The sequence below is a fragment of the Macaca mulatta genome, chromosome 6 (assembly GCF_049350105.2).
Source record: "Macaca mulatta isolate MMU2019108-1 chromosome 6, T2T-MMU8v2.0, whole genome shotgun sequence".
NCBI classification, from domain to species: domain Eukaryota; kingdom Metazoa; phylum Chordata; class Mammalia; order Primates; family Cercopithecidae; genus Macaca; species Macaca mulatta.
The window spans coordinates 160,127,048-160,148,120 of record NC_133411.1 but is presented as its reverse complement, the minus strand read 5'-3'; the positions used below and the strand labels follow the sequence as shown (position 1 = coordinate 160,148,120).

Sequence of the window (21,073 nt, the reverse complement as noted above, 5' to 3'; positions counted from 1 at the left end):
AAAGTGGCTGTCAAGGATTATTTGAGTTTAGCAGACCCTGGCTGTTTGTGCCAGCAGTTTTCCAATGAAGGATAATCCCACCGATGTCTTGGAAGGCCCAGGCAGTACCCAAAAGAGTCTTAATTGTCTAATGCCTCCCAAGGAGGGATGGGGTTGGGTTTGGGGTGAGGGTATGAGGACCTTTTCCCTTAGGGCTTGGGACCTAGATTCCAGTACAGGGAATAGCAGTGCTCCAGCACCAAATCAGGCAGGGGGCACCATCATCATGGGTCCTTTACAGTTTCCAAAGCATTCCATTAGCTGGCTAATTCAGCAAACATTTGCCAGGCAGAGCAATACCAGTGTCCCGGGCTCTGGGATGCAAACAGAATCTGCCTGAACTCAGGATACTCACTGCAATCACTCCCGACGCCTCACACACCATTGACTGCAGGGCTGGAAGAAACGTTAAGAATGCCTCCAGCCACCTGTAGTACATCCATGTCGCCAAGAGGGGGCGGCCGCTATCCAACTCAGGCTCGTTGTTGGTCACACGCTGGCCAAATGTGGCCAGATTTTTCAAGACAAGCTGGAAATCCACTTTCATGTGAACTCTCCAAATATTTAATAGAGGGCAGATAATTCCGATATTTATGAAAACAAAAACAAACAAACAAACAAAAAACTCTGCTTGGAGCTGGGTGTGGTGGCTCACACCTGTAATCCAGCACTTTGGGAGGCCGAGGCGGGTGGATCACTTGAGGTCAGGAGTTTGAGACCAGCCTGGCCAAAATGGCGAAACCCCGTCTCTACCAAAAAGTATAAAAAATCAGCTGGGCGTGGTGGCGGGCACCTGTACTCCCAGATACTCGGGAGGCTGAAGCAGGAGAATTGCTTGAACCTGGGAGGTGGAGGTTGCAGTGCGCCGAGATCGTGCCACTGCACTCCAGCCTGGGCGACAGAGAGAGACTCCGTCTAAAACAAAAACAAAAACAAAAAACCTCTGCATGGATCTGCCGAACCGACAAAACTCCTGTGGGCAAACTCTAGTGAAATGTGACCCCAGAGTGTGGCATCTTGGCTTCATTCAAAAATGCTAGAGCTTTACGTCACTATTCTAATGCCTTCATTTTACGTGTGGGGAGACTGAGGTCCAGAGAAGAAAAGAGATTTGCCCAGGTTTGTCAATGCAGAGCCAAGTGAGACCCACGCCCCCCGCCTTCTGGTCCAGATGTTCTTGCAGTCGGGGTTCTGGGGAGATGATTCTATAGTTCGGGCGAGGGCTTGCCTCGGGGCCAAGGGGGAGCCGGTCGGGCCCAGGGAGAGCCCCGATTGGGCTGGGGAGGTCGCCAGAGCCCAAGGGCAGGAGGGGAAGCAGAAGTTTATTTTTAGCTGCTGGGAGTGTGCCTCTGCGCCTTATTTAGACATCAGGCGACAGGGTGAGCTGGAGGCAGCAGGGCCCGTGGGAGGAGATTGCACCCTCCCGCTCCCTGGCTCCTCTTACAACGGCTCTTCCCAGTCCGCCCCCTTATCATCCTCTCTGGGGGCTCTGGGGCTACTGTAAATAGCAGCCCTTACTGGCTCGGGCTCTGCCCTCCTGTGCTCCTGCTTACTTGCTTTCTCCTCCATTCCCGCCCCAGCAACTACCCGACCCTTCCCCCAAAGTCTGTCGGATGATTAGAATCTAGGGCAGTAGGGCATTTTCTCTTCACCCTTCTGGGGTCACAGATCTCTTTGAGAAGCTGAAGTAATTTACCACTGGGCTTTAGAGCTCCGGTGTGGAGTCTGGTAGACCTACGTTCGAATCCCAGAGTAGGACCCTAAGCAAGAGACTTGCCCTCCCCAAACCTGAGCTTCCTCATTAATACAGTGGAAGTGGTAGCCCGTCTGGTCTCCCTTCTGGGTTCTGATGATTAAATGTGATAAGTATATGAAGCCCTTAGCATATCATAGTAATTTCTCAATAAATAATGGTGATGGCAATTCAAGATATAGACATTTACCCCCCCCCCCAAAAAAAACCCAAAATTACTCATACATGCACAATTGTGAATGTAAACTTCATACTCAGTCCAACTAATTCACTCATTCACCCATTTGTTCAACAATTCTTTGCAGTGCTTACTGGAAGCCAGGCATTGAGCAAAGAGTGGGGTGGGGAATGTGAATGGATGTGAATTATTCAGAGTAACAGTGCAAGTCAATAGCAAACCAAGCATCAGAATGGAAGTCTCTGTTTTTTTAAAAAACAGCTTTACTGAGGTATAATCAAAACACAAAAACACTGCACATAGTTAATATGAACAATTTGATGAGTTTGGACATATGCATACACCCATGAAACCATCACCACAATGAAGGTAATAGACATATCCATCACTTCCAAAAGTTTCCTGTGCCCCTTTGTTTTTTTGTTTGTTTTCATTTTGTTTTTTAGGGTAAGAACACTTAACATGAGATCTACCATCTTAAATTCTTAAGTGTGTAATAAAGTATTATTAACCACAGGCACTGTCTTGTACAGCAGATGTCTAGCACTTATTCATCTTGCATAACAGAAACTTTATACCCACTGAGCAACAGCTCCCCAGTACCCTCCCCAGTCAGCTCCTGACAACCACCACCACCATCCGATTCTCTGCTTCTATGAGTTTGATGATTTCAGATATTTCTTATAAATGGCATCATGACTGGCTCATTTCACTTAGCATAACGTCCTCCAGGTTCATCCGTGTTGTCACAAAAGGCAGGATTTCCTTCTTTTTAAGGCTGAATACTCTTTCTTTCTTTTTTAATCTTTTCTTTTTTCTCTCTCTCTCTTTTTTTTTTTTTTTTTTTTTTTTTTTTTTGAGACAGAGTCTTGCTCTGTCACCCAGGCTCGAGTGCAGTGGTGTAATCTCAGCTCACTACAGCCTCCACCTCCCAGTTTCCAGCAATTCTCCTGCCTCAGCCTCCTGGGTAGCTGGGATTACAGGCCCATGCCACCACACCCGGTTAATTTTTGTATTTTTAGTAGAGATGAGGTTTCACCATGTTGACCAGGCTGGTCTCAAACTGTTGACCTCAGGTAATCCACCTGCCTCGGCCTCCCAAAATGCTGGAATTACAGGTATGAGCCACTGCGCCTGGCTTGAGGGTGTTATATGTGTACACCATATTCTCTTTACCCATTCTTCTGTTGACGGGCATTGTTTCCATATTTTGGCTTTAGTGAATAATGCTGTAATTAACACAGGAGAGCAGACCTCTTTTCATGGGATAACTGGATCATACGGCAATTCTGTTTTTAATTTTTTCAGAAATCTCCATACTGTTTTCCACAGTGGCTGCACCATTTACATTCTCACCAACACTGCACAAGAGTGAAAGTCTCTTGAATCCCTACCTAATCTTGACTCCTTTAAAGAATAACTTTTGGTCAGACACAGTGGCTCACGCCTATAATCCTAGCACTTTGGGAGGCTGAGGCGGGAGGATCATGAGGTCAGGAGATTGAGACCATCCTGGCCAACATGGTGAAACCCTGTTTCTACTAAAAATATAAAAATTAGCCTGGTATGGTGGTGCCCACCTATAGTTCCAGCTACTGGGGAGGCTGAGGCTGGAGAATCGCTTGAACCCAGGGGGCAGAGGCTGCAGTAAGCCGAGATCACACTACTGCACTCCAGCCTGGCAACAGAGCAAGACTCCATCTCAAAAAAAAAAAAGAAAGAAAAAGAAAGAAAAAGAAAGAAAAGAATAACTTTTGCCTCTGAAAAGGGACTACAACGAAGATCTCTTCCAGTCTCAATCAAATCTGACTCTATTCCCTCCAGACCCCTCCTCCAGCAGACCCTTGTATGCTTTCTCCAACACACTTGACCAATGTTAGCTTCTGCTTGACTACCTCCCGCAATGGGGCACTCACTCCTTGTCAAGCCAGACTCCTGAGTCTTTGACCAGTTGGAAGGCCTTCCCTCCCTTCCTTCCCTCCTTCCTTCTTCCTTCTTTCCTTCCTTCCTTCCTTCCTTCCTTCCTTCCTTCCTTCCTTCCTTCCTTCCTTCCTTCCTTCCTTCCCTCCCTCCCTCCTTCCTTCCTTCCCTTCCTTCCTTCTTTCCTTCCTTCCTTCCTTCTTTTCTTTTCTTTTTCAGACAGAGTCTTGCTCTGTCACGCAGACTAGAGTACAGTGGCATGATCTCAGCTCACTGCAACCTCTGCCACCCAGGTTCAAGCAATTCTCCTGCCTCAACCTCCTGAGTAGCCAGGATTACAGGCGCCTGCCACCGCACCCAGCTAATTTTTGTAGTTTTAGTAGAGACGGGGTTTCACCATCTTGGCTAGGCTGGTCCTGAACTCCTGACGTCGTGATCCACCTGCCTCGGCCTCCCAAAGTGCTGGGATTACAGGTGTGAGCCCCCACACCCGGCCTGGTCTTCCTTTCTTTCGAGGAGCTGGACTCTATATTCCTGGAAAGCTACCACTCATAGCTTTCCAAGACAGCTTGGAAGACTGTTCATCTTCTCCAAGTGCTCCTGACCCAAAAGCGACTTGAGGAAGAAAGAGGAGGCATGGGGTGAACTGGAGGCTGCGTCCAGCCTTGCCCAGCTTCCAAGCCCTGCCTGAACTTGGGCTCCCCCAGAAATCCAGGTTCCCAAGGTTCCCTCCCTCTCTCTGCAGCTGCTTCTTTAAGAAGCACCATGGGGGCTGGTCCTTGCTACTGTCCTTGGATCCTGTCCAGGGCTCTGATTTAAAAGGTATCACAACGTTTTTAAAAAACAAACATTTGTTGTAACCCAAGGCCCTGGTAACCACAACACTGCCGGCTGACGCTAGCTGCCGCCTCCCAGGCTAAGACTAAAGGAAACTGCTCTCTGCCTACCCAAAGGCGCCCCACACTACTGTGCACCGTAGTTACCTTATTATATCAGTCCGGGAGCTCTGTGAGAACAGGGCCCAAGCTGGACCTCAAGGCTGCAATCATTTTGCACCAAAGTGCCTTTGGGATCCTTACCCACACTTTCATGAACCATTCCAGTAGATGCTCGACTGCTCCAGGACAGCGTTTCCTCTCCATTCTCCACGTGAGCCGCAGAGTGACCTTGGATACCACCAATCTGACCACACCACTCCCACTCCTACAGAATAAAGGAAAAATGTCTTGGCCAGGCCTTCAAGGCCTCTGCCTATCTGTATCTTCCTCACTCCCTGCATTCCCCCAGCATTCCAGCTGCACTGAGCCTCTGAGGCCCCCCCTGAGAGTGCCATACTGGGCATAAAATGTTCTTCCCACTTTGTGGACAAGCAGAACCCCTGTTTAATCTACACAGCTCAGCTCAGACATCACATCCTTGGAGAAGCCTGCCCCGACCTTCACTCTCCCAGACAGAGTTAATCACTGCTTTTGCTTCCATGGTATTTTTCCATAACCCTTGTTGCATTATTTGTCTACCTGGAATACAGGCAATGTAACCTCCTGCAAATATTTTGTTTAGCTTGCATGGTGATTTGTGTGCATGTGTTTGTGTAAAAGAGAAAGACAGATTTTACATTAAAAAGGGGCGCGGTGCTGGACACAGTAGCTCACACGTGTAATTCCAGCACTTTAGGAGGCTGAGACAGGAGGATCGTTTGAGCCCAGGAGTTCGAGACCAGCCTGGCCAACATGGCGAAACCATATCTCTACAAAAAATACAAAAATTATCTGGGCGTGGTAGCATGCACCTGTAGTTCCAGCTACTCAGGAAGCTGAGATGAGAGGATCGCTTGAGCCTAGCAGGTTGAGATTGCAGTGAGCCATGATTGTGCCACTGCACTCCAGCTTGGGCAACAAAGCGAGACCTTGCCAAAAATAAAAATAAAAAGATTGAGCCGGGCATGGTGGTATGTAGTTAGAGTCCCAGCTACTTGAGAGGCTGAGGCAGAAGATCACTTGAGCCCTGGAGTTTGAGGCTGCAGTACACGAAGATCGTGCCTGTGAATAACCACTGCACTATAGCCTGGGCAACACATCAAAACCCTATCTCTTAAAAAAAAAGAAAAGATTTTCAGTTTCACTTAGAAAATTAGAAGGTCAGGCCAATCAGGGCCTCCATTTCCTTCTAACACCAATCCACTGCAGTGCAGCCACCTGTGCTCCTTTTGGATGGGTATATGGCCCCCAGTTTGCACCTGTCCCCAACTTATACTAGCCTTTTCTAACTTAGGTACCTACCTAGCCCTATAGACATTTGGGTTTTAACCTGCAGACCTAGGTACATCTCCCATATGTTCTGGGCCACTCCCATTTATAAATATTATTCTATCTCCTTATCCCTCTAAATGTCCCAGAAATTCCAATATTTTGGCAAACAGTAATGCATGAATAGAATCGGATCAATAAAAATATACGTAAGTCACAAAATTTCTTTGCTAACTCAAGTGGTCCAGTTTTCAGTTTGGAAAGCCCAGTTGCTGACCTCACCATCCTCCAACTCTCATTCCCATTGTTTTATGTGGGTAAGACCCTCCCACTAGGGTAGGACAAGGAAGATGCATCAGGACCCAGGACCAGTAAATGCCAGGTTTTCCAGAAGGAGGGGTCAAGGCATAGTTGTCTGTTGGAAAAGGGTTGCTTAAGTTATGATTAAATAGCAGGTTTTATAGGTTGAAAAATATTCACTTTTCAAATCAAAGAATGAAGTGGGCTGCTGGAAATGAGGATCCACTGAACAAGCCTATACAGTTAATGTGTTTGCAATTGGATAGAATTGAGAGCATGACGTCAGTGGGAATATGCAGAAGGTGCAGACAGTCCCCTGATGAGATGTATATCGGGGGAGGCAAGGTAGAGGGGTAGGGAGTTTACTGACTGTGCAGCCAGACAAGTGAATACCCAGCTCTGCTATGAGCCTGGAAAGACCCAAGCTAATGTTGGAGTCTTGCTCACTCAATTACATGTAAATCAACATGCTGCTCATCAGAAGACTGTATCTAAAAGGGAGCCTCAGAATCTCCAAAGCAAGGAAGGATTCTCCTATGGTCTCTAGATGTGGGGTGGCTCAGGGCCTGGCTCATGAAACAGTCCACCATGTTTCATACGAAGGATGCAGGTAGGGGTGGTCTAGACACTAGATACCCAGTGTTGCCAAGGATGTCTCAACCCTAGAAAATAGTGCTTACCCCTCAACTCACTGAGCCCTGGACCCTACTTTGCCCCTCATCCCTGTGTGCGTTTTCTTTAAGTCTATCAGACATCTATCAGACATGAGGAGGACATGAAGGTCTAAAGCAGTGGTTCTCAAACATAAGCACACATCACAATTATGGGGAGAAGATGTTAAAACACAGATTGCTGAGGCTCACACCCAGGGTGTCTGATGCTTTTGTAACAATTTCCCGAGAGATGCTGATGCTGTTAAACCCTGGTCCACATTTTGAGAGTCACTGATGTAATGAAATCTTCACTCCTGTTCATTCCTAGTGGCCTCCAGACCCTACAGCTCACTTAAGGAGGGCATGTGCAGTTTCCTCTAGAGAATATTCCCAGGCAGCTGGACATGGTGGCTCACACCTGTAATCCTAGCACTTTGGGAGGCCAAGACGAGAGGATCACTTGAGCCCAGGAATTTGGGACAATCCTGGGCAACATGGCAAAACCCTGTCTCTACAAAAATATACAAAAATTAGCCAAGCATGGTGGCACATGCCCACAGTCCCAGCTACTCAGGAGGCTGAGGTGGGAGGATCACCTGAGCCCCGGAGGTCCAGGCTGCAGTGAACCACGATTGCACCACTGCACTCCAGCCTGGGCAACAGGGCGAGACTTTGTCTCAAAAAAAAAAAAAAAAAAAAAAGAGAGAGAGAGTATTTCTAGGTAATGTTCTGTGCTCCTCCTACTCTTACCATCCAAGCTCCTTAAGGATCTTTATCTGAACTTCACTGAACAGAGAAAGCACTGGCCGACCATGATTTACATGAATTGACTCTTGGTAAAGAAAGTGGTAAAGTGAATCTTTTGATGCCTCTCCCAAGGCAGCCCAAATCCCAAACCACAGCTCTCCTGGGAAAATAGGCAGGGATGGCTTCTTGCTAAATAGTGTTACTCAGATTCAATTCTCCTTTCAAAGGACTTGCCCTTTTATTTAATTCAACACAATCCAATCCAATCAATGTAGCAATTCAGTTCCCTGGCAAGGAGACCCACACCAGCACTGGGGCAGTAAAGCTCAACCTTGAGTGTGAAGATTCCTCTGACTCTGTCCTCAGTCCTGATTCAGTGGATGGGGAAAAGAGAGAGAGAATTCCAGAGAAACTGCACTTTAACCAATCCCTGATGCTTCTGAAGCAAATGAGCTCGCCCATACCTTGAGAAATACTCCAATAGAACTCCAAGGACTCAACAATTTTAGGTGTTCTCATTCTTCAAGTATATTCCAAGAGGAGCCTGCCAAAATCAACCTTTCTTTTTAGGCTGGGGTGCAGTAGTACAATCTTAGTCCCTGCAACCTCCGCCTTCTGGGTTCAAGAGATTCTCATGCCTCAGCCTCCCGAGTAGCTGGGATTACAGGCGCATGCCACCATGCCTGGCTAATTTTTGTATTTTTGGTAGAGACAGGGTTTTGCCATGTTGGCCAGGCTGGTCTTGAACTCCTAACCTCTAGTGATCCACTTGCCTCAGCCTCCCAAAGGGCTGGGATTACAAGCATGAGCCACCGTGCCTGGCCGAAACCAACCTTTCTATCCAGAGTCCAGAAAACCCAGGAAACCTTAATCAACACAGCTTTATTTCCCATCTCCAGAACTGAAGCTGGGGCTTTACAGAGTGTCCCAAAGAGTAAATTATTCTAATTAAATTTAATATAACCAACCTTAATTAGTGACCTATGTATTGGTTAAAAATTGCACTCTGCCGCAAGTAACAAAATCTCAACAGCACTGGCTAAAACAAATTTCAAAAAACTTTTGTAAGTTGATATATAATAGTTGTACATATCCGGGGTATACATGTGATACATGTGCTATTTCATACATGTACACAATGTGCAATGATCAAATCAGGGTAAGTGGGATATTCATTCATCCCCTCAAACATCTATCTTTTCTTTGTGTTGGGAACATTACAATTCTCTTCCAGCTATTTTGAAAAATATAATTAATTATTGTTAACTATAATTTCCCTACTGGCTTAAACTAATTTGTTGTTTATTATGTGAAAAGGTTTGGAAGTAGTTGATCAAGGCTGGTATTGGGGCACCATAAGTTAATCAGAGATCAAGACTCCTTCCTTATTTTGGCACTGGGTAATAAGATGGCTGCCAGGATTCAGCCATCCGGTCTGTATTCCAGGCAGGAAAAGGGGGAGCACAAAACAGGGGAGCCCTGCTTCCAGCTGAGTCATCCTCCCATTAAAAGTTTTCCTGGAAGCCTCAACCCATAATTTCCCCTTCCATATCCCCGGCCACCCCTAGGTGCAAGGAAAGCTGCGTAAGTAGCCTGTTAGCCCAGTACTTTGCCGGCCCAAAGAATGATCAGGATTCTGTAATTACGGAAGAGAGAAGAATGGAAGTTGAGTAAGGCAACTGGCAATCTCTCAGTGGGATGGGATGGGGTGAGGATGGAGGAGACAGAGCTGTATAGCCCTTCATTCATTAGGGAGTAAACCCAGAGCACAGAAACAAGTACTCAGAGGAAAACTGCCACGTGTGCTCATAGAGCCACAGAACAAGTGCTGCCAGGCTCTTGGAAGGAGAGAGCATTGGAGCCGCTCCTCGATGTATGGATAGAACTATAACCCACAGAGGTGGATTGTGAAGAAAGTCACTCTGGGCAGAGGATATGTGCTTGGGGAATATTTGGGCCCAATCAGAAGAACCTACACAGAAAAAGCTTTAGAGCTAGAAAGACCTTTAATAATTGTGCATATTTTGGGCATACATGTGATATATCATACATGTACACAATGTGTAATGATCAAATCAGGGTAATTGGGACCACCGAGCCGACCACTCAGTGACCACTGAGCCGAGAGGTTCTTCACCTGGGATCCAAGCACAGCCCCACTGCATGGGCTGCGTGGGTTCCCTGAACTGCCTGAAATTCTATGCAAAATTTTTTACATATGGGTATATTATATTTTTCTCATGAAAGATGCTGAGAATAATCCTCGTATTATTTCCAATATGCCCCCCCAAGAGCCCACACCACCAACTTTTTTTCTTTTATACACAACATGAATCCCTCATTGCCTAACTCACCAGCCTCCGTGCCCTAACCCAACTTGACTCATGCTGTTCTTCCCTCTTATAATCACTCCTCCTTCCTTCTCCCCTCCCCCAAGATATGAAAAGATGGGTAGTGATTTCCCCGTCACTGAAAGTATTAAGCATAGGCTGCATAAGCACCTAGAAAGGAAATTATAACAAGAGATTTATATTAGTCAGTGTTCTTAATTGCAAGCAGTAGAAGCCAAGCATCAAATTCCAATCCAACCTGATATTCTAGAATTCCTTTTGGTATGAATATCCTTTGGCTGTAGTATTCCCCCATGAAGTCCTCCTTGACTATCCCCACCCACCTTGGTATCTTGTCTCCCTTTAATGCCAATACCTCCTGCACACGACTTGGTATTAGCTTTATAAAACCTATTTCGTATTGTTTCCCATTTTTTCTTATGTATAGATCAAATGTCAAACGAAAGCACCCCAGATTATAACTCATTCAAGAACAAGAACTGAGTCTTCTCTTGCACCTTGACTATGCCTTGGCCATAGGGTGACCAACCATCCCAACATGCCTGCGACTGAAGAGTCTCTGAAGACATGGGACTTCCCTGGCTAAGAGTAGGAAAATCCTAGGCAAATCAGAATGAGTCACCCAACTTGCCCAAGAAGTAGTAACTGCTTGTTAATTGCTAACTATGGTAGACATTATGCTATTTGCCAATATTTCTGATTCTCCTCTCCTTCTGCACACACATTGCACTTTCCCATCCTCTTAAAGTTGGGCATGATTGTGTGACTTGCTTTGGCCAATGAAATGTGAGTGGACCTAATGTGTGTCCCCTCCAAGTGGAAGCAGTTAAGGCCCTATGCACTATTCTCTGTACACTCCCTTTTCTTTGCGCAGCATATCCTAAAGCCATCATGTTGAGAAGACTGTGTTGTACGATGATGTGGAACTTCTCTATGAAGCAGAGCCCTCTGCCTGCCCATTCTGGGCATGTAGTGTGAGCAAAAACTTAGCTTCTCTTGTGCTAAGTCACTGAGATTTTTGACTGGTATGCCAACCATCAAAAATCTCATTGGCAACTTTGTCAGACTCATGCTACTCAAGTTTCTCAGGCATGAACTTCAAAACACATAACCAAAAATCCAGCAGTGGGAAAATGTGAAATCTGAACCTGCTCTCCCAGGAGGCTTAAAGAGGCTGGAGGCAAGACGTCTTGAGAGCAGAGGCTCCAGGGAAAGGACTTGCCTCCTAGTTCCCACCCACCACTCCAAGCTCTTCATTTTATTTTCTTCTACTTTATTTATTTTTAGAGACAGTGTCTTGCTCTGTCACCCAGGCTGGAGTGCAGTGGCATGATCGTAGCTCACTGTAATGACAAACTCCTGGGCTCAAACAATCCTTCTGCCTCTGCCTCCTGAGTAGCTGGGACAACAGGCTCGCGCTACCATGCCCAGCTAATTAAAAAAAAAATTTCTTTTTTACAAGGTCTCATTGTGTTGTCCAGGCTGGTCTCAAACTCCTTGCCTCAAATGTTCCGCCTGCCTAGGCCTCTCAAAATGCTGGGATTACAAGTGTGAGCCACCACGCCTGGCCCCAGGTTACTAATTTCAATTGTTGACATTAAAATTTGGGGTCAATTTTGGAGAGTTCGACTCTTCAACATATGGACGAGAAACTCTCAGAAAGGAGAAATGACTGATTCAGGATCACTTTACAGGTTTGGATCTCATGCTCACAGTTCAGCCATCTTTGCCCTTTATGTTGCTTTCCTACCCAATTAATCACAGTCATTGTCCATTTCTTTAGGATTTCACGGAACTGCCCATGGCTTGATGATGAAAAACTAATGATAGTTTCATGCATGGGTTTAAAAACATATTAAAAGTGAAGTTTTTCATATTAAAATAGTATTTTTTATTATAACAGTAATAAGTGCATACTCTTTTTTTTTTTTTTTTTTTTTTTTTTTTTTGAGATGCTCTGTTGCCCAGGCTGGAGTGCAGTGGCGCTATCTTGGCACTGCAAGCTCCGCCTCCCAGGTTCATGCCATTTTCCTGCCTCAGCCTCCCGAGTAGCTGGGACTGCAAACACCCGGCCACCATGCCCAGGCAAATTTTCTGTATTTTTAGTAGGAAAGGGGTTTCACCGTGTTAACCAGGATGGTCTCCATCTCCTGACCTCATGATCCACCTGCCTCGACCTCCCAAAGTGCTGGGATTACAGGCGTCCTGAGCCACTGCGCCTGGCCCTCATTTTTTAATACAAGGAAATGAAGCCAGTCTCAATGGTTCATGCATGTAATCCCAGCACTTTGGGAGGCTGAGGTGGGAGAATTGCTTGAGGCTAGGAGTTCAAGACCAGCCTGGGCAATATAGTGATACCCTCTATAAATTTTGTTTGTTTGTTTGTTTGTTTGTTTGTTTGAGACGGAATCTCCCTCTGTTGCCCAGGCTGGAGTACAGTGGCACGATCTCAGCTCACTGCAACCTCTGCCTCCCGGGTTCAAGTGATTCTCTTGCCTCAGCCTCCCTAGTAGCTGGGATCCCAGGCATGTACCACCAGGCTTGGCTAATTTTTGTATTTTTAGTAGAGACAGCATTTCACCATGTTGGCCAGGCTAGTCTTGAACTTCTGACCTCAGGTGATCCACCTGCCTCAGCCTCCCAAGGTGCTGGGATTACAGGCATGAGCCACTGAGCCTGGCCTACAAAAACGTTTTTGGTTTTTTTTGTTTTGTTTTTTTGAGAGGGAGTCTCGTTCTGTTGCCCAGGCTAGAGTGCAATGGCACAATCTAGGCTCACTGCAACCTCCGCCTCCCAGGTTCAAACAATTATCCTGTCTCAGCCTCCTGAGTAGCTGAAACTACAGGTGCCTGCCACCACACCCGGCTAATTTTTGTATTTTTAGTAGAGACAGGGTTTCACCAGATTGGTCAGGCTGGTCTCGAACTCCTGACCTCAGGTGATCCATCCACCTCGGCCTCCCAAGGTACTGGGATTACAGGCATGAGCCACTGTGCCTGGCCTACACATTTTGTTTTTTTTTTTTTAATTAGCCGGGCTTGGTGGCATGCACTTGTGGTCCCAGCTACTCGGGAGGCTGAGGTGGGAGGATCACTTAAGCCTGGAAGATTGAGGCTGCAGTGAGCCATGATCACTCCACTGTGCTCCAGCCTGGGTGATATTGCAAGATTCTGTCTCAAAAAACAAACAAACAAACAAAAAACAGTTTTAAAATTTCAAAATCTCACCAATACAGTGGTAGTCACTCAATACTTCTTTTTAATGAAAATGAATTTGTTACGTTTTGTAACACAAAAAAATTCACCTTCGGTATTTTTGCTGGTTATGTGGCATCCTATTTTTATGGATATAGCATAAGATATTTAACCAAGCTTCTTTTCTTGGCTGTTTAGGTTGTTTTGTGTTCTTTGTTTTTAATCACGAGCACTGCTCCAATAAACATTGTGAATTTAGGTATAATTTAAGTATACCCTGTTTCTTCAGGACCTGTGGAGCACGTCTTATGGCAGGGGTTCTCAAATGTAGCCCGGGCCAGACATGCCTGGAGTGCTCATGAAGCTATAGATTCCTAAGCCCCATCCCCAGACTTTAGGCCAGGGGTGGGGCCTGAGAATTTGCATTTCCAACAAAGGCAGCTGGTAGTGCTGACACTGCTGATTTGGGAATCACACTTTGTGAGCCGCCATTCTCTATTATACCTGCTTTTGAGAACCTAATATCACATTTCCTTAGTTTCCTTTCTCACACACTTTTGCAATTGGTTTTGTACTCTATGGAGGGAGCAATTTTTTTGAGGTCTCATATTCTTTCCCCATTCATGAGTCTAAGCACTTTTCGCAGCACACCTTTCCAAGAGTTTTGGGCCTGACTCTAATATTCCAATATACACGCAAATAGGCATACACACTGGTTTTCAAAATTAGTTATCTTTTTCCTGCATTGCCCTTCCAGAAACCTCAGCTAATAACAAAGTGAAGATAAACAAAAGCTCCTTTTCCTAGACACTGACATTTTATGTCTCATAGTCTCACCATACCTGGCCTGCCTCAAGAGGTTGTTGTGATGAATAACATCCATCCAAGATGCATATTACAGATGCTTGTGAGGTGGAAAAAACTATCAGCCCAGAAGTAAGGAGGCATTAAAATTAAACTTAGTATTATTGGCCTGGCATGGGATCCTAGGACTTTGGGAGGCCAAAGCGGGCAGATTACCTGAGGTCAGGAGTTTGAGATCAGCCTGGTCAAAATGGTGAAACCCTGTCTCTACTAAAAATACAAAAATTAGTTGGGTGTTGTGGTGTTTGCCTGTAATTCCAGCTACTTGGGAGGCTGAGGCAGGAGAATCACTTGAACCTGTGAGGCAGAGGTTGCAGTGAGCCAAGATTGTGTCACTGCACTCTAGCCTGGGCAACAGAGCGAGACTCTGTCTCAAAAATAAATAAATAAATAAATAAATAAATAAATAAATAAATAAATAAAATAAACTTATTATTATTTATTTGTAGGCCATTGAGTCAAAGCTTAGGTTCTGGAGTTAGAACTGTATTCTGTGCAGTGGCTCAAGCCTGTAATCCCGACGCTTTGGGAGGCCAGGGTGGGAGGATCGCTTGAGGGCAGTCGTTCAAAATCAGACTGGAAAAAAGAAAAGAAATTAGTTGGGTATGATGGTGTGCCTCTGTAGTCCCAGCTACTCAGGAGGCTTAGCTGGGAGGCTCGCTTGAGCCCAGGAGTTTGAGGCTGCGGTGAGCTATGATAGCGCCAGAAAAAAAAAAAAAAAAAAGGAACTGGATTCTCTCTGGGCTGTGGTAACTTACTAGCCATGTGACCTTAGGCAAATCATTTTGCATCTCTGAACACCATTTTCCTCACCTGTAAAATGGAGGAAGTAATACCTTTGTTGCACGGATATGGCAAGAAATATAAATAAAATGTATAAAACAACTGGGACAAAAACAGCCCTCAATAAATGATAGCTGTTAGTTTATCAAATAATTGTTTCAATTATTTTTTCCCATGGCCCTTTCTTAGCTGAGGGTTTGGAAAAGCATCTGTTGCTCCTCAAGGTTTTTGTTTCTGCCCTGACCAGAGCTTCCTATTATTTAGAAAGATTCTGGTCACCTGCCTCTAGGGTGGCCGCGCCGCTGGCCCTGCAGGCTACGCGGAGGCCCCGCTCTTCGGGTATTTACGGCGCGCGGCCGCCCCAGCTCAGGCTCAATACAGCGCTTCCAGGTTCAGTTTCAGGGTCTCGCCGGCAGCCGCAGCCGGCGGGCGCGGAGCGGGCAGCGGGGCCCGGACCGCAGGCTCCTCTGGGGGCCCCGGAGTTGGGAAGCGGCGTCCGGGAGCCCCCGGAGGAGGATGGGCTGCAGACATAGCAGGCTGAGCAGCTGCAAACCCCCGAAAAAGGTAAAGGGCGCCGGCGGAGAAGTTTGCTTTCCGAGGAGAGGGGAGTGCGGAATCGCTCTGCCTAGGGGACTCGGCGCCCCGGGTTCTCTCTGGTCGGCCCGGGGTACCGGACTGAGAACCTGGAGAGGCCGGCTCAGAGACGAGGGAGGCTCTGCTGGGAGGCGCCCTTTACCCCGACCGGAGCCGCACCAAGCAGCCGAGTTTACAAACACGGCACCCGGGCCAGGCAACGGCAGCTGATTCCCGCTGCCTCGGGTGGGGAGATGTCGTGTGTCTGTGGCAGGTGCCCTCTGCTTTCGGTCTGGGGCTGTTCGCTGTGTGGCCATGGACAAGTGACTTGACCTCTCTGGGCCTTCGGCTTCCTTCCCGCGGGGTTAGAGGCTGATAATCTCAGGGCTGCTCGAAGAGTGTGCCACAGACTCGCAGTATCGGCATCACTTGGGACCTGTTACAAATGCAGAATCTCAGGCTCTGGCCCAGTCTTGCCAGGAGAGAAGCTGCGTTTTAACAATATGCCCAGGTGATGACGCTTTAAAGTTTGAGGCGCTGGTCTTAGGACTCTTGCAGGCCCCGGAGCTGGTGAGTGTGGGCTGCCCTTGGGGTAACTGGGAGGGGCCAAAGAGGGAGGAGATCTACTGCCTTCTGTGGCCCTCTCCTCCCTTCCTGTCCTTCCCCCAAGGGGCCTCGGAGCTGGGTTAGGGCCCAGGGGACAATTCTCAGGTTTCTTGTAGTGAGACCAGCTGCCCCTTGGGGTCTACCGAGCCCAGAAGGTCGGAACCTGGAGCTAGAAGGATAGCCTCCTGGGGGGACACTGTGAAGCAGAGGGGAAGGAGGACCCTCAAATTCTGGCCCCTTTTCCTACCACTGCCTGCCCCCTAGCCGGGTGGGATTAGATAATCCCATAAGCATTATTATCATTCCCCCTTGAGACCCAGAGAGGTCCCAAACTGTGACAATATTTAATAGTTTTGCAGTGAACTTTAGTCCTCCCTCTGCTCCTGCTTTGCTTGTGCCCTGAGTACAGGTTTTTCTGCCTAACAGTACTGTCCTAGCCTGGAGGATTCTACTCCCTGCTCTGTCTGATACCTCCTGGCTTTCCTTGCTCTCCCTTTATTACCAGATCGAAAATCCTCACCAACCCCCGACCTAGAAACCCTCATGTCTTTCCTCACTCCAACAGGGAAACTGAGGCTTGGCTCTATCAGTAGAAGGAAGGGGCTGGCTGACAGGGATAACAAGATGGAGAGACCTGAGCCTCAGCTGGGACTTGTAACTGAGCAAGTGGTAGGCAGACGTTAGTCCTGGGTGTAAGTCCTAGTGGTGCCACAAACATACTGGGTGACCCCAAGCAAGCCCTTGTGGCTCCCTGGGTCTCAGTTTCTCCCTGTATGGGAAATGATGAGCAGGATGATCCCTAAGCATCTGAGAGTCTGTGTTCTCTGCACCTGTGTCAACCTTGTGCCTTGCAAAGTGGACCAAGGGTGAATTCCGTCTACCCAGAGGTAGAGGAAGCAGGGAAGAGCTTGACCCTTCCACAAGCTGGAAGAGGAGGTCACAGTAAGCACAGCTTCTTTGGCTCCTGCTTCTTCTGAGAGACTTACCAGCTGTTCCTGCCTGTCCCTGGCACAGCCAAAGCTCTGAAGGGCAAGTAAAGCTGGCACAGCCTGTCTGAGTTTGAAAGGGCCTTTAGGTACCACCTGGGCTGATGCATCCGCTATACAGATAGGAGGTTAAGGCCTAGAAAAGGGAAGGGACATGACTGAGGTCACAGAGCAACGCAGAGCAGAACGCAGGTATCTAGTCCCCTGGCCCCGTGTTCTTTGTCTCCACCTCATCCCGCTGTGCTTCCAGTGGCTTCTTGATGACTTTAGCATCAAATCTTTTACTTTTGTTGCCTCAGAACAGCCTGGCATGCATTCTTGGCCCCAGCCATGCCAGGCCCCTGCCCCTATATGGCAAGATTTATGGGCTGGTTTTGTTTAAAGTTGCCATCCCTGTAGGCTGTGCTCCTGCCCAGTTTCTCACCCAGGTGCTAACCCCTTGGAAGGCATGAGCTCCCAAGTTCATCCCCAACAGGCTGTCAGCCCCCTGGGAGAGAGGGGGACTCCAGGGATGGGATGGACGAAAATGAGCTCAGGCTACAGAGGAGTTAGGTTCTGATAATCATGACTCACCCTGCATGTTTGCAGAATGCTTTCACATCCTGCCCAGTCTCACAGAAGCCCTGAAAGCTAGGCTGAGCTGCAGAATCTTTCCCACTTTACCGAGGAAACTGAGGCTCAGTGAGGAATGATGGGTCCAAAGTCACACAGCCAGTTGGTGGCAAAGCTGTGCAGTTGAGCCTGGCTTTCTGCACTCCCCATCTGGTGCTCATTGCCTTATGCAGACCGCGGAACAGGTGCTAAGTAGATATTTGAGTGAATGAGGGACAAATAAGAGCCATGCTAGGGGTTGGCCCAGGGAGCAGCAGGAGCATCACATTCAGCCTTGAGAGATGCAGGAAGGGTTTTTGGAGGGAGGGTGGTTTGGAAAGTATGGCAGGAATTACCCACTCATAGCCAAGGCCTAAGCAAAGGCCAAGCCACTGAAAGCACAGCGTGAGGGGGTTCTTTGTGGAGAATGGAGGTGGCAGGCAGCAAGGAATGAGGCTGGTGCTTTTAGCAAGGATTATCCTGGCTAGGGACAGGAGCTTGACTGTGATGCCTTCTCATGTCCCTCCAGGTTCAAGGATCTGGGGGTCTGCTGAGTTCTGTGGTCTATGGTGCCTGTTGGGCTTGGCTGACTAGATGTTCTAGACCACCCTGAGAGGCCTGGCCTGGGACTAGGTCACTGCCTTATTGGGACAAGTTGAAATGCTGGGAATGAATAAATGGGGTTCCCAGCAGACTGGGAGTGGGTGCTGAGGAACCATCTGGATCATGTGGTCCTGCCTAAACCCTTCTTCTTGGCAAAGACCATGGCTAATGTGGTCACATGCCCCAGGAGGACTCAGGAGAAGGCCAGGCAGAATGGGTAGCGGTCAAGGAAACAAGCCTTCTGGGGGCTTGCCGGCCATGGTGGTAAGGAGAGGCCTTCCTATCCCCAACAGGGTACCAGCCTCCCTTGGGCAATAGGGTAGAACGGGGGCGGGGAGGGGCCAGGGGAGCGGTTCAGGAGGCACCTCGCGGCTGACTGCCTTTGTGTGACTCTGCAGAGTACCAGGAATGATGTTTGAACTCTCCAGTCCCAAAGGCTGTGGCTACGGCTCCATAGTTCCAAGCAGGGCCTCTGAGAAGGGGCTCAGCACAGCTGCCAAAGCTGGGCCTCAGGTGACAGGTACTCGGTGGATCAGTCATTCAGCAGCCCTTCATGAGCACGTCCATGTAGCAAGCCAGGTGACAGAAGTGAATGGTATGGAAGAGGCTGGTGCAGGCATGGGTAATTCTGAAATCAACCAGTAGACACCAAGGGCCTGGCCTTTCAAATTGAGTTCACCTATTCGTTTACTAACTTGGCAAACATTTGTGGGTCGACCACACTGGGCTGTGGGTTGGATGCTGGTTCAATCGTGACTACATGCATGGAAGATCCACTAAGTGAATTAAGAGTGGCCTGGCTTCTCCATGCCTCAGTTTCCTCATCTGTAAGACAGGCGTGGTATTAGCTCCTGTGCCATAGGGTTGTTCTAAAGGTTAGATGAAAGACTGTATGTGACAGAGTCCCTAATACCCTGACTAGCAGGAAGGATGCCTCTGAAAGAGATAAGGAGGCATAGGCTTAATGTTATGTTTTAAGGACATCACTGCCTAGAGTGTACCCAAGGCAAGTACCTTGGGACGTGGGAGGTAAAGGATATCAGTGTCCTTGGAAGGCTGATGTGGGCAGGGTGGGAGGATGCAGCCTAACGTCTGGCCTCTGCCTTCAAATCTCTGAAGTCTTATCAAGGGGCATGGAAAGCAGCTTTGTTCTTGTTGTTCCAGAAGGCAGCCCTGTGGCCAGTGGGTGAGGCTAAAGCCAGCAGGTTTCTACTCATGAGGAAGAAGTGGCCAAAAAAAGGCCTCAAAGGGTAGTGAGTTCCCATCACTGGAGGGTTCGAGCAGGGGTCAGGTGGCATTTTGGCAAGAATATTAGAGGGGATGCAAGCTTACAACTAGCAAATATTTACGATTCCATTAAAAAATGGAATTGTTCTGATTATTAGGTTTTGAGTCAAAATTTCAAAATTTGGGCAAGTATAAGAAATTTAAAAATCTTTTAATCTCACCATTAAGAGAGAGCCACTGTGTACATTTCAGTGTCATTCTTTGTACTATTTTTTCCTATGTATATTATAGATGTGAGTATGACTATCTGTATAAAGCTAAGAATATGTTTTATATGGTTATATTCCAGTTACTTAATATTCTTCCGGGGGCATTTTCGCATGTTAAGTAGTCCATGGAAACATGGACGTTTTAATGGCTACCTAATGTCCTGTGGCTGTTCCGTGGCTTATTTAACCGGTTTGGACACATGGTCTGCTCTCCTACCTTGGTAATCGATGAACATCCCTTGTGTTTTCCTCCTACCTGGGGCCAGTGTGGCTTTGGACTCAGAGGGGGTCAAGGAAGGCCCGTTAGAGAGACGGCATCTTGGCTGAGTTTTGAAGATGGGCGGGGGTTAGGCAGTTGTGGGGCAGGTGGGTTATACAGGAGGGCATCCTAGGCAGAAGGAATTTGGGAGCAGCCCTTGACCCCTGGTCAGGAGGAGTGGGCAGATCTGATCTTCTAGCATCGTTGGTAAGGGCAGGACAGTCGAGGAATGTGCAGGAAGGCTGCCTGTGCAGCACTCAGCGCCCTGCCCCAATCATCATGGAGATATTGGCGTGTACATGGCCCCCAAGCCGGTGATTTTGCCCAACCTAGAAACGAATGCCCACCAATCTTCCTAGCTAAAGCCAGTACAGGCCTCCATGCACGGGGCACTCTGGAAGACCTGTGAGATTAAATACCAGATTTTTGTGTTTGGCAACCTAAAACACATTAGAATCATTCCCAATACTCTCTGCCTTTTGAGATACGACCTTTGGTGATATATTTTCTGCACATGTACATATTTTTCATTCTTTTCCTCTATTGAATTCACGGGTGGCTAATATAGGTCCCCTGAGAGCCTGACGAGTTCCTAGACCCCTAAGGACTCCCATTTTTGCTTCAGTTGGCTGTTAGGCTTGGGACATATGCTTCATGTCAGCACTGTGTTTCTTTTTATCATAAAAAGGGCATAAAAGATGAAGTTTTAAATTAATTGCACAGAAGCAGGCTACTATATAAATCAAGACAGGGAAACTCTGGGTAGGAGGGGCTGCCCTGACATCTCAGGGTGCATAGATCAGCCAGTGAACAAGAGTCTGAGACCTGCCCGGAAAAGCAGCTCTAAGGGGTCTCAGTATGAAATTCATGAATGTTCATATTCAAAAAATAAACCTGAAGAGTGTAAGGACCCTCCCAGTGAAAGGAAGAG

General features: G+C 47.5%; 1 protein-coding gene across 2 annotated transcripts in view; it reads left to right on the top strand.

The window, feature by feature from the left end:
- The first annotated feature begins 15,422 nt into the window (after positions 1–15,422).
- Positions 15,423–21,073, top strand: part of CCDC69 (coiled-coil domain containing 69) — a 43,128-nt gene continuing 37,477 nt past the window's right edge. Inside the window, exon 1 of one of the 2 annotated variants that reach the window (XM_015141196.3) lies at positions 15,423–15,592. In XM_015141196.3, the coding sequence (XP_014996682.1) occupies positions 15,545–15,592 (48 nt within the window). In that variant the 5' untranslated portion in view covers positions 15,423–15,544. 2 annotated transcript variants of the gene reach the window in all.